At 44.1% G+C, this 13,312-nt stretch overlaps 1 protein-coding gene across 6 annotated transcripts in view; it reads left to right on the top strand.

Annotated features, from left to right (window-relative positions):
* PRPF3 (pre-mRNA processing factor 3) overlaps positions 1-13,312 on the top strand; it is a 142,313-nt gene that overhangs the window by 32,768 nt on the left and 96,233 nt on the right. For all 6 annotated transcript variants that reach the window (XM_069218562.1, XM_069218565.1, XM_069218563.1 and 3 more), the window contains 2 exons: positions 512-818; positions 10,590-10,756. In XM_069218562.1, the coding sequence (XP_069074663.1) occupies positions 512-818; positions 10,590-10,756 (474 nt within the window). The remainder of the gene's footprint in view (positions 1-511; positions 819-10,589; positions 10,757-13,312) is intronic.

Here is a 13,312-nt window from a genome sequence, read left to right as displayed (position 1 = left end):
TTATGCTCGGTCTCTTCGAAACATGTTGTTTACAGTTAGTGGGCTACAGCCCACCCATAGGCTTACCGCTTGTTTGCTTCAACCTCGCTCTCATATCCTTTCTTCCTGCTTGTCACGGCATGCATGCATCTTGCCTTTGGCCGTCCTCTAGACAATGGACCAAATACTTGTGACCATGTACCGCTGCCATATTTGGAACTTCTCTTTAATTGTGTTTAAGCACTGCTTGTGTTTTCACAAGCTCCTCTTTCTCCTACTACCTGCTCCTCATTTGTGTTGCTTCTTCCACTCCCCCCCCCCACACTCGTCCCCCTTTCCCGTTGCATTGAGTCACTTACTGAATTTGGCGTGGGTCTTCACTGGTTCACAGTAAAGTGCTCACTTTGAAACTGATTCTTCTCCACAACAAGCAATGCTTATTTTGTATGTTGCAACCAGTGTAGCTTTCTATTCTTAAGCCTCAATTTAGACAGCATTCTACTTCAATCTAAATGTAACTATTACATTCCAGAAAAATGGATGTAAAGGACCAGACGAAGCCCACACCGCTTATCCTGGATGACCAAGGACGCACAGTGGATGCCACTGGAAAAGAAATTGAATTAACCCATCGCATGCCAACTCTCAAAGCAAACATCAGGGCTGTGAAGCGGGAACAGTTCAAGCAGCAACTGAGAGAAAAGCCTTCTGATGACTTGGAGTCCAACACCTTCTTTGACCCCCGTGTCACCATTGCTTCTGCACAGAGGCAAAAGCGAACTTTTAAATTTCATGACAAGGGAAAGTTTGAAAAAATTGCCCAGAGGTTGCGAACCAAGGTAAAAAAAAGTTTTTTTATTGTTCTCCTGTTTCAAAAACTTCAACTTTCTATGAACTTTGAGTGAGGTCTAGTATGGGGTATTTTTATGTATTTATTTGTTATTATTTTTATTGGTTTTGTACATACAACGTGCCACGTACTGCAAGGAACAACAGGTCATTCACTGTTACATTTGAGTCCAGAAGACACATTGGGGTAACAGGCAATAATAGATCAAGACAGTTTATAGACCTCGGTCTGGTTGTCTGGCAGAGGTGTGCAGCCCCCAAATCAAATTGCCATTCGACCGGGAATATATACCTTTCAAGATCCCTAGTTCAAAGAGTCTGGTGGGGATGCACTGAGCGTAGAATGGGTCTTCATGTCAAGAGGACCACATCTTACCAATCTATACCGCTCTTATAGTGCCCGTCAAATGCTTGATATTGTGGGTATTCTCAATACCGGTACCTCTCTGATGGCCCCATGTGATATACTACCTGGAGGGGGCGGTGTATCATTGTCCCAGCAAACAGGACTGCTAATGATATCCATAGTTTGCGTTTTGTATGCAGTCAAAAGAATGTGGGTCAAATCCTATTCAAGGTGGGTGCTTCTCACCGGTTTCATCCCAATTTCGTCTGCTATACACCACTCCCCAATATCTTTCCTCCATCTAGCAGTTGTGGTAGTATGGAGTATTATGTCCATTCCGGTCTCACATAAACGAAAAGAGTTCCAGGAATGAGAACTATCAAGTGACTTGTTTCAAAGCATAATCTCAGAAATGTATTTTTAGTTCAAAAACGGTAAACTATTTCCCCTAAAAATAAAGGCATGAGTAAAATTACATTTAACTGTTTTTGATAATTGAAATGGAGAAATGTACGTTTCCTTACTCAACAACATACCGCTTGTACAAGTTTTGAAAATGTTTAGGAGGATTGTGAATGAAGACTTAAGTGAAACATTTCGAAACCATATAGGTCGAACCTTGACTACATAATTACCTCAGCTGCTTCAGAATTAGAACCGTGAGATCCTATCATTTATTCATTTTTGTTTTTATTTTGCTATTCCCCCCCCCCCCCCCCCATGCATTTACATACAAATAGTCCATTTCACATACTTGTCAAATGTGGTTTGAAAGCTGGGTTTGCTGTTTGTGTTTTTGTTAAAGTGTTACACAAATCGGAAAGTAAGATTGTAACTGTTTTGTTAATAATCCTTCACAGACGCACTCACACATTTCCCCTGCCCTCACCCACCCCCTTCTGACCATCTGGGGCGAAGTGTGAATGACTCTCAGGTTCAAGGACAAAGGCAGTGCAGCAGCAACGGGGTGTCATCTCCCCTGCCGGGGAATAGCCTCAGGGCATTCTTTAATGGGGAAGCCTCCTTTGATGGGCCACCTGACCCAATAAACCAGAGCAGAATACCTTTTTCCTTGCATACAGTAAGGAGGCAAGGCCAGAGGCTGAAAACTTGTCCCAAGCCGGTTTTACCGTAGACGTGTTGTCCTTGGGTAGCCACATATCCAGGGTGGGCTACCTCCCTCCTCACAACCGATGAAGGGTTGAGCCATCTTGGAAGGGGCAAGAATGTTGCATTCTGGGATAGCCAGATGTCACTCATCACAGGAACTTTGTCAATAGGTAGGAAGGGACCCAGTAGCCCATTGGATAGTGACCGCGAGGTCCCATCACGGCATTTTCCTGGGTTAAATATGGCATCCCTGGCACGTTGACCCTCAGTACTCTCTGGATCTGGAAAGAGGATGAGAAGAAGACCACTCTGCACGCATTGGGAAGTGCACAAAGAGAGGCTGCGATGCTGAGGCAACTGCACCTGCTACACTTAGGGCTAGTGGAGTTTGGACCCTATTCTGTATGCTTAGCATGGGGAAACGCTGATTCCCAGACCGAAGCAGAAACTCCAAGGGTCAGTTGGCATGTCCCCCAGTGCTCTCCTGGGGGACCACAAAGCTGCAGGAGCCTAGGTCACACCTTCGGTAGCCACCGCAGAAGTCTTGCCTCTTTCGGATTTTGGGCGCTCCTAAGAGTAATTTGGGGATAGCCAAAAGGTGCGCTTGTGTCTGCTGGACCCGTTAGTGTTGGTTGAGGCCGGATTTGACAACCCAAAGGGACACCAGCCTCCACCAAAGGTTTACACTGTGACTGCTGTGCTGCAGAAGTGCAAGGTCTGCATCGGCAACCCATGGAACCCTGCAAAGAGGGCTTTGTGGGACCCTGAACTCCGTGACCAGAGTTACACCCCCCCCCCCTCCTCCTAACTCACCAGTGGACCGAGGACTCGACCACGTGCCACCCCGTGGACCTCCCAGCATCTGGAGCATCCTTGACCCTGCATCGGGACCACTCCATTATCGTCTAATGGTCATCCTGTAAACTTAATGTTCGATGGCATCTGTCGCTGTAGATACGCATGTTTTGCATAGCTCGCCATCTGGTGTTGGGCCGGAGTGTTACAAGTTGTTTTTCTTCGAAGAAGTCTTTCGAGTCACGGGACCGAGTGACTCCTCCTTTTGTCTCCATTGCGCATGGGCGTCGACTCCATCTTCGATTGTTTTTTTTTCCGCCATCGGGTTCGGACGTGTTCCTGTCGCTCCCGAGTTTCGGAACGGAAAGATAGCTAATTTCGGAAGATTTTCGTCGGTATTGTTGCGTTCGGGATCGGCGTAGTTAGATTCAACACCGCGTCGAAAGATCGAAGAGCTCCGGTGCCCTTCGGGGTAGTTTTTCGATCCCCCGTCGGGGCCTGGTCGGCCCGACCGCGTGCAGAAGAACGCCGATGGAACGGACCCCGTTCCGCTTCTGTCCCAAATGCCACAATAAATACCCCTATACAGACCAACACTTGGTCTGTAACCTGTGCCTGTCACCTGAGCACAGTGAAGACACCTGCGAGGCCTGTCGTGCGTTCCGGTCCCGAAAAACACTCCGAGACCGTCGAGCCAGAAGACTTCAGATGGCGTCCGCGCCGACAGCCCACCGAGAGTTCGAGGAACAAGAAGAGGAAGGAACCTTTTCGATCCAAGAATCGGACTCCGAAGGATTCGACGATACACAAACCGTGAGTAAGACGTCGAAAACCACTCAGAAGAAGATTTACAAGGCCCAGGGGACGCCACTGCCACCAGGCCATGGCTCGACCCATAAATTCGGTGACCGACCGTCGGCACCGAAAAAGGCCCAAACAGTGCCGAGATCGTCCGACTCCGGTCGAGACACCGGCACGCAGCCTTCTCGGGACCGAGAAAGTGCTGGAGACAAGCATCGACACCGGTGTAGACACGGCTCGACGCCGAGACAGCGGCACCGACGCCGAGACAGCGGCACCGACGAAGATCGACGCCGAGAGGTTTCGGCCCCGAAAAAGAAAAAAGTCACCTCGGAGCCGAAAAAAGATGCAGACAGGGTTTCGGTGCCAAAACAGACTGCAACCGACCCAGTTTCAGGCTCTTATACAGAAGAGCAATCGCTAACCTCCCAAATGCGAAAGCATAGGTTTGAGGAAGAGCTACAATCAACTGACGTAGACCATACGCAAAAGCGTATTTTCATACAGGAGGGGACAGGAAAAATAAGCACCCTTCCCCCTATTAGAAGAAAGAGAAGATTGGAGTTCCAAACTGAACAAACACCACAAACAAAGGTGGTGAAAAAGGTTACTCCACCACCCTCTCCTCCACCTGTAATTAATGTCTCCCCAGCACAAACTCCATCACATTCCCCAGCTCACACCACCATGAGCCAGGGTGACCAAGATCAGGACGCATGGGACTTATACGACGCCCCAGTGTCAGATAACAGCCCGGAGGCATACCCTACGAAGCCATCTCCACCAGAGGACAGCACTGCGTATTCTCAAGTGGTGGCTAGAGCAGCACAATTTCACAATGTAAGCCTCCACTCAGAACAGGTCGAGGATGACTTTTTATTCAACACCCTCTCCTCCACCCACAGCTCATACCAAAGCCTGCCTATGCTCCCTGGTATGCTCCGGCACGCAAAAGAAATCTTTAAGGAGCCGGTCAAAAGTAGGGCAATCACACCAAGAGTGGAAAAAAAGTATAAGGCGCCTCCTACAGACCCGGTTTTCATCACTACACAGCTGCCACCAGACTCTGTTGTTGTAGGAGCAGCTAGGAAAAGGGCCAACTCTCACACATCTGGAGATGCACCACCCCCAGATAAAGAAAGCCGCAAGTTCGATGCAGCTGGTAAGAGAGTCGCAGCACAAGCTGCAAACCAGTGGCGCATCGCTAACTCTCAGGCACTACTTGCGCGCTATGACAGAGCCCATTGGGATGAGATGCAACATCTCATTGAACATCTGCCCAAGGACCTACAAAAGAGGGCAAAACAAGTGGTTGAGGAGGGACAGAACATTTCAAACAACCAAATACGCTCCTCCATGGACGCTGCAGATACAGCTGCACGGACAATTAATACATCTGTAACTATCAGAAGGCATGCATGGCTCAGAACGTCTGGATTTAAACCAGAGATTCAGCAAGCAGTTCTCAATATGCCTTTTAACGAAAAAGAACTGTTCGGTCCAGAAGTGGACACAGCGATTGAGAAACTCAAAAAGGACACGGACACTGCTAAAGCCATGGGCGCACTCTACTCCCCGCAGAGCAGAGGGAATTACAGCACATTCCGTAAAACACCCTTTAGAGGGGGGTTTCGGGGTCAGGGCACACAAGCCAGCACCTCACAGGCAACACCGTCCAGTTACCAGGGACAGTACAGAGGAGGTTTTCGGGGACAATATAGAGGAGGGCAATTCCCTAGGAATAGGGGAAAATTTCAAAGCCCCAAAACCCCTACTACTAAGCAGTGACTCACATGTCACTCACCCCCTCCACACAACACCAGTGGGGGGAAGAATAGGTCATTATTACAAAGCATGGAAGGAAATCACTACAGACACTTGGGTTCTAGCAATTATCCAACATGGTTATTGCATAGAATTTCTACAATTCCCTCCAAACATACCACCAAAAGCACAAAATTTGACAAAACATCATTTCTATCTCCTGGAGATAGAAGTGCAGGCACTATTGCAGAAGAATGCAATCGAATTAGTACCAAACACACAAATAAACACAGGAGTTTACTCACTGTACTTTCTGATACCAAAGAAGGACAAAACGCTGAGACCAATCCTAGACCTCAGAATAGTAAACACATTCATCAAATCAGACCACTTTCACATGGTCACACTACAAGAAGTGTTACCATTGCTAAAACTACACGACTACATGACCACTTTAGACCTCAAAGACGCGTATTTCCATATACCAATACACCCATCGCACAGGAAATACCTAAGGTTTGTATTCAAAGGAATACATTACCAATTCAAGGTATTGCCTTTCGGACTAACAACCGCACCAAGAGTCTTTACCAAATGTCTAGCAGTAGTCGCTGCACACATCAGAAGGCAGCAAATACATGTGTTCCCATATCTAGACGACTGGCTAATCAAGGCCCATTCGTTAATAGAGTGCTCAAACCACACAAATCAGATCATACAAACCCTCTTCAAACTAGGGTTCACCGTCAACTTCACGAAATCCAACATTCTGCCGTGCAAGGTACAACAATACCTAGGAGCCATAATAGACTCAACAAAAGGAGTAGCCACTCCAAGTCCCCAAAGAATTCAAAATTTCAACAACATCATACAACGCATGTATCCAACACAAAAGATACAAGCAAAGATGATATTACAACTCCTAGGCATGATGTCTTCATGCATAGCCATTGTCCCAAACGCAAGACTGCACATGAGGCCCTTACAACAGTGCCTAGCATCACAGTGGTCACAAGCACAGGGTCATCTTCTAGATCTGGTGTTAATAGACCGCCAAACTTACCTCTCGCTTCTATGGTGGAACAACATAAATTTAAACAAAGGGCGGCCTTTCCAAGACCCAGTGCCACAATACGTAATAACAGATGCTTCCATGACAGGGTGGGGAGCACACCTCGATCAACACAGCATACAAGGACAATGGAACGTACATCAAACAGAACTGCATATAAATCACCTAGAACTGCTAGCAGTTTTTCAAGCACTAAAAGCTTTCCAACCAATAATAGTTCACAAATACATTCTCGTCAAAACAGACAACATGACAACAATGTATTATCTAAACAAACAAGGGGGGGACACACTCCACGCAGTTAAGCCTGCTAGCACAAAAAATTTGGCGTTGGGCAATTCACAACCAAATTCGCCTAATAGCACAATTTATACCAGGGATTCAGAATCAACTCGCAGACAATCTCTCGAGATCACCAACAGGTCCACGAATGGGAAATTCACCCCCAAATTCTGAACACCTATTTCAAACTCTGGGGAACACCTCAAATAGACTTGTTTGCGACGAAGGAGAACGCAAAATGCCAAAACTTTGCATCCAGATACCCACACAAGCAGTCCCAAGGCAATGCCCTATGGATGAACTGGTCAGGGATATTTGCTTACGCTTTTCCTCCTCTCCCTCTCCTTCCTTATCTGGTAAACAAACTCAGTCAAAACAAACTCAAACTCATATTAATTGCACCAACTTGGGCAAGGCAACCCTGGTACACAACGCTGCTAGACCTATCAGTAGTACCCCACATCAAATTGCCCAACAGGCCAGATCTATTGACACAACACAACCAAAAGATCAGACACCCAGATCCAGCATCGCTGAATCTAGCAATTTGGCTCTTGAAATCCTAGAATTCGGGCACTTACAACTTACCCACGAATGTATGGAAGTCATAAAGCAAGCCAGAAGGCCATCCACCAGGCACTGCTATGCAAGTAAATGGAAGAGGTTTGTTTGCTACTGCCATATTAATCAAATCCAACCATTACACACAACTCCAAAACATGTAGTGGGTTACTTGCTTCACTTACAAAAATCTAACCTGGCTTTCTCTTCCATTAAAATACACCTTGCAGCAATATCTGCATACCTGCAGACTACCTATTCAACTTCCCTATATAGGATACCAGTCATTAAAGCATTCATGGAGGGCCTTAAGAGAATTATACCACCAAGAACACCACCTGTTCCTTCATGGAACCTAAATGTTGTCCTAACTAGACTTATGGGTCCACCTTTTGAACCCATGCACTCCTGCGAAATACAGTTCCTAACCTGGAAGGTTGCATTTCTCATCGCCATTACTTCCCTAAGAAGAGTAAGCGAGATTCAGGCGTTTACAATACAAGAACCTTTTATACAACTACACAAGAATAAGGTCGTCCTAAGGACTAATCCAAAATTTTTACCAAAGGTTATTTCACCGTTCCATCTAAATCAAACAGTGGAACTTCCAGTGTTCTTTCCACAGCCAGATACTGTAGCTGAGAGGGCACTACATACATTAGATGTCAAAAGAGCATTAATGTATTACATTGACAGAACAAAGAACATCAGAAAGACTAAACAACTATTTATTGCATTTCAAAAACCTCATGCAGGAAACCCAATATCAAAACAAGGTATAGCCAGATGGATAGGTAAATGCATCCAAATCTGCTACCTTAAAGCTAAACGACAGCTGCCCATTACACCAAGGGCACACTCAACCAGAAAGAAAGGTGCTACCATGGCCTTTCTAGGAAACATCCCAATGCAAGAAATATGTAAGGCAGCCACATGGTCTACGCCTCACACATTCACCAAGCACTACTGTGTAGACGTGTTATCCGCACAACAAGCCACAGTAGGTCAAGACGTATTAAGAACATTGTTTCAGACTACTTCCACTCCTACAGGCTGAGCCACCGCTTTTGGGGAGATAACTGCTTACTAGTCTATGCAAAACATGCGTATCTACAGCGACAGATGCCATTGAACTGAAAATGTCACTTACCCAGTGTACATCTGTTCGTGGCATCAGTCGCTGTAGATTTGCATGTGCCCACCCGCCTCCCCGGGAGCCTGTAGCAGTTCGGAAGTTACCTTCAACTATTTGTGTATATATATCATTTCAACCTTAAATAAGTACATACTTAGTCACTCCATTGCATGGGCACTATTACTACAATTCAACTCCTACCTCACCCTCTGCGGGGGAAAAACAATTGAAGATGGAGTCGACGCCCATGCGCAATGGAGACAAAAGGAAGAGTCACTCGGTCCCGTGACTCGAAAGACTTCTTCGAAGAAAAACAACTTGTAACACTCCGGCCCAACACCAGATGGCGAGCTATGCAAAACATGCGAATCTACAGCGACTGATGCCACGAACAGATGTACACTGGGTAAGTGACATTTTCAATCTTGCTCTAAAACGCTCTGATGGTCAGGCAACTGTCCAAAGTATCCTCTCTGGCCCTGCGAACCTCTGCCCTGTCAGACTTTGTCTCCCAACTTGGGCTGGAGTTGCCAAACTCTTCTCCAAACATTTCAAAAGCTTCCAAAGTTTTTGTTGATCAATGCTTGTTTGTTGGTGATGCTAAAGCTATTGCTTTTATCAAAAATCTACATCTTTGGAGCACTTGGTGGATTTTGATGATCAAGGTCTCTAAAGGTAAATAAACAACTCATCTATTTTTCTAACCTGGTGTCTTGTTTGTTTCATGTTGTGTGACTTTTTTATACTGTTGTTTAACGTTGGTAAATGCTTTTACACATTGTTTCTTTGCTAAGCCTTACTGTTCGCAGCTAGAGCTACCCAGGGTTGAGCTGAAGGTTCAGTAAACGTACCTGACTGGACCCAAGACGGTATTTGTGTGTACTGCACAGTAGAGCTACCCAGCCACACCATATAGTACATCCCAAATCCTTACACTTACGTTTTACTAATCATATTAAAGTAGATGTTAGTACATTGGCCCTGTTGGAGTTTGCTTTTTCTGTTTTACTTTTGCCCTCGCATTTTAGTGATGAGTCCAGTCCTAATGTAAATCTGCTAAACTGGCGAAGAGTATGGTATAGAGTGAAGTCTAGTGAACTTTAGAAGCACATTTGTCTTTTTCACAAATAAACTGAAGACTGAATAATTTTTCTTCTAACATTTGCAAACAGTCTAAAAAGGTGTGTTTTTAAAAATGCAAATTTGTTTTCTTAAATTTTTTTTTCTAGTGCCATACCATTGCATAAAGTCCATACTACTATTAGCGAATTGTACCTTGTGCACAGTTCCCCAGCCAATTCTCTGGTTGCAGTAGTATGAAACCTTTTTCTTCCAAGGCCGGAACCCCTCCACCTCATTTTAATTAACCAGTATTATCTACAATGGCATCAATGAGAGACTGTTTCAGTGCTTGGAGAAGCATCTTCAATGCTCTTGAAGACTCCGGAAGATAATGTTTAGATGATGCATTGCTGCAGCAACAGAATATCTGTTCCTGTGACCAGAACTTGCTGGGGAAATTAGGAGCATTTGCAAGAACGCCACAGCTACCACACATTGCTGGTCGTGTGACTAGTAGTGTGTTGACTTGTTTGAAGACAATCATTGCTTAGTGTTGTAGATGCACAAAATACCATCAGCGTTTTTCAGGAAAAGTGGAGTAAGGATAGTAATTCTGTTTGTCACTTGCAAACGTCTTGCCACCTCTTCTTGAGTCAGCACCACAGCACAAAACCCACTAGTGGTCCTGATGACAAAACATTTAACAGGGCATTACTGTTATTGTAATTTGCTTTGTTCAGTTCAAGTTGTTTGTTAATTCTGTAGAAAAGTATTTTTATTGATACATTATTCTTTAGTGACGTCTTTTAACTCGCAATTTCTTTTATTTTTAGACTCAGCTGGAAAAGCTACAGGCTGAGATCTCCCAAGCTGCCAAACGAACTGGGATACACACATCAACCAAATTAGCCCTTATTGCCCCAAAAAAGGAATTAAAAGAAGGAGACATTCCGGAGATAGAGTGGTGGGACTCGTATATCATCCCAACTGGCATCGAGCTGTAAGGGTTTGTTCTTGCAGTTTAGTTGAATTACCTCTGAGAAGTATGGCGATTAGGATGGGATACCTCAGGTTCTTCATTAAATTCATAAGCACTAAATGCTTCATGACGAAGTAGCTTTTGCCAAGTGAACTGTAGCTTGGTAAAACAAGCTGTGCCTTTCTGAACTAGCCTTTATTTTCAAAACTAAAGTTTAGAGTTAAGTGTAATGCCGGAGAGCAAATTGCTGGGCAAGCATAAGCCCACTTTTTGTGGAAAAGGACTCCTGAGCTCTGATCCTCTTGACATTTCATTGAACTTGCACCAGAAACAAAAACGTATACATGTTTTTACTTTGGTTGCTGTGTATTTGCAGTGTCTTGGCTTTAAAGCGTTGTTTGTGGAATTAAGGTCATCCAACACACTGATATTTTTTTTTGGGGGGGAGGGGGGTCAATACATCATAAATGTGCCTTGATTGTAATGCCAAGAGCTTGTACGATTGATAGATGGTGATTAACGGGAAAGCAAAACATCTGTTGGCCAAGGTGTACATATTAAGTAAAGCATTCCATGTCACCTTGGAATATTTTCTCAATTGTTTCCCAAATTTAGGCCCAGTGCACAAGCCCAGTAGATATTCAGGGAGAAGCGAGAGCTCCTCCTCCTGCCCTTCCATGACCCCACTGTGATACCCATAAGGAAGATAGGTCGTGTGGCTGCTCTCATTTGTTATAGAAAAAATCAAATGTAAACAAAAATGATGGGTGGAATGCACGAGTTAATCAGCCACAGATAATTACTGTGGGCCATATCCTTGTTCATTGTTTTATTACTCAGAATGCCACATCAGACAGGCATCAACCATGTGCAAATGAGCCTTAACACTGTTCCACTAGGAATAGCCCAGACTGAATGCAGACTTGATGTTCTCTGAAAAGGAACCTAACCCCAGACAATTTCAGCCTATCTGTGACTTTTCAGTTGGGTGTACAGTCCTGTGGTACAGCAAGCACAGACCCAATTTTGAGCACCCCTATAGCACTTAATTGAGCAGTTTTGAGCAGCGGGTCTCACCTACCACATGCAAGTTAATATACAGCTGAGAGGTAAATTTATAGTATGGTTGTAGTCATCAGGGGCCTTAAGGATGACTTCAAAGTTACTAGCAGTCTATGGTTGTGATCCTTGTGCCTCTTTCTCAAAATTGAAGCTCCAGGCTCTACTCAAGGAAAGTGTCATCAGGTTCAACGTGTGTAGTCGGACCCTGTCTGCAGACAAAGATCCAAGACGAGGTCAGTTCTAGAAATAAATCAGAAATTGATTGCTAAGACCTTTTAGGGACCTTCTTCTAGAAGGTGTCCTTGTACATTCTTAAACTGAAATTAAACACCTTTTCAAGGTTAGAGTCAAAATACTTATTCGGGAAATATTTCATACCATAAAAGATACCATACAACAAGAAATACAGAAATGTATTAAAAGGAAGTTAAATTCCGATACAGCCGGCATGCATATCCAGTAGCAATTTCCTGATCTTCACAGCACTACTGCTGAGCACATTGGGTGGGAATGCAGCAATGGCACATACAGAACAGGCCTGCATTGGTTACATTAAAAATTGGCCTCTTGGAAACTTATAAAATTTACAAAAAATATAAATGTTAACTGCTTTGTGCAGATGTTCCATCACAAAGGAGTACTCTGTTTCCTTTACACCAATGACCAGATGTTGGATGTGCAACCACAAATGTATTGTTCTCAGACAAAAGTGTGTTAAAATATAATATTACCTATTTAAAACATACAGAAAATAAAACTGCAAGCAAGGGTTAGCGGGATTAGTCAATGAGCTTACCACTGTACTCTTCACAACTCTCGCTGTTCCCTGACCTTGCTGAATAGACTTGTCAGCTTCTGCTTAAGATCCGAATAACTAAGTTTTGTAAGTATAGAAAGAATACTTTCTTAAGTAGTATATAAAGTGATACCTAATAATTGATAGGTTCATCTAATGCATTTTAATCAATTTTGTGGGAACAATCAAGGGATAGACAATAGATTATAAGGCCCTATTTAGAGAAGTTTCAGTTTTTGTCCAGATGGAATACCAAAGCTAAACTGATTATTTAATAATGTCTACAGTGTGAGAGATTCACAGTTCTTTAAGACAGATAGAAGTTGGAGTAGCTTATGAGACAGCTAAAAGTATTCTGTGTATTGCATGCTGCAGCGGTAGTAAAACCTGACAGTCGGCATGGCCCCAAAAGCTTGAGCTGTGTGCCAACTGAGATGCTCTTACAGTTGCATATTGTAAGCATCTCTGGCTGGTCTCGACCCCAATTTTGAGACAAAACCTGAAGACTAATGTAGCAGTCTTCTTTAGCTGATGGGACTTGAGCAGATTTGAGGCAACCACCTCGTTTGGTTATCAAATAACAACCCTAAATAAGAAAACGTAGATATTATAAGTATGTTTGACAACAAATTTCTTAGTTTTAGGAATGACTGTCCCACAGATCGTAACATCAGTCTATGCTAAGATTCCTAGACTTCATAAACATAGTATGAATCTAA

This window comes from Pleurodeles waltl, chromosome 12 (assembly GCF_031143425.1).
Source record: "Pleurodeles waltl isolate 20211129_DDA chromosome 12, aPleWal1.hap1.20221129, whole genome shotgun sequence".
NCBI lineage: Eukaryota > Metazoa > Chordata > Amphibia > Caudata > Salamandridae > Pleurodeles > Pleurodeles waltl.
Note: the sequence above shows the minus strand (reverse complement) of the source record. Positions and strands in the feature narration are given on the sequence as shown.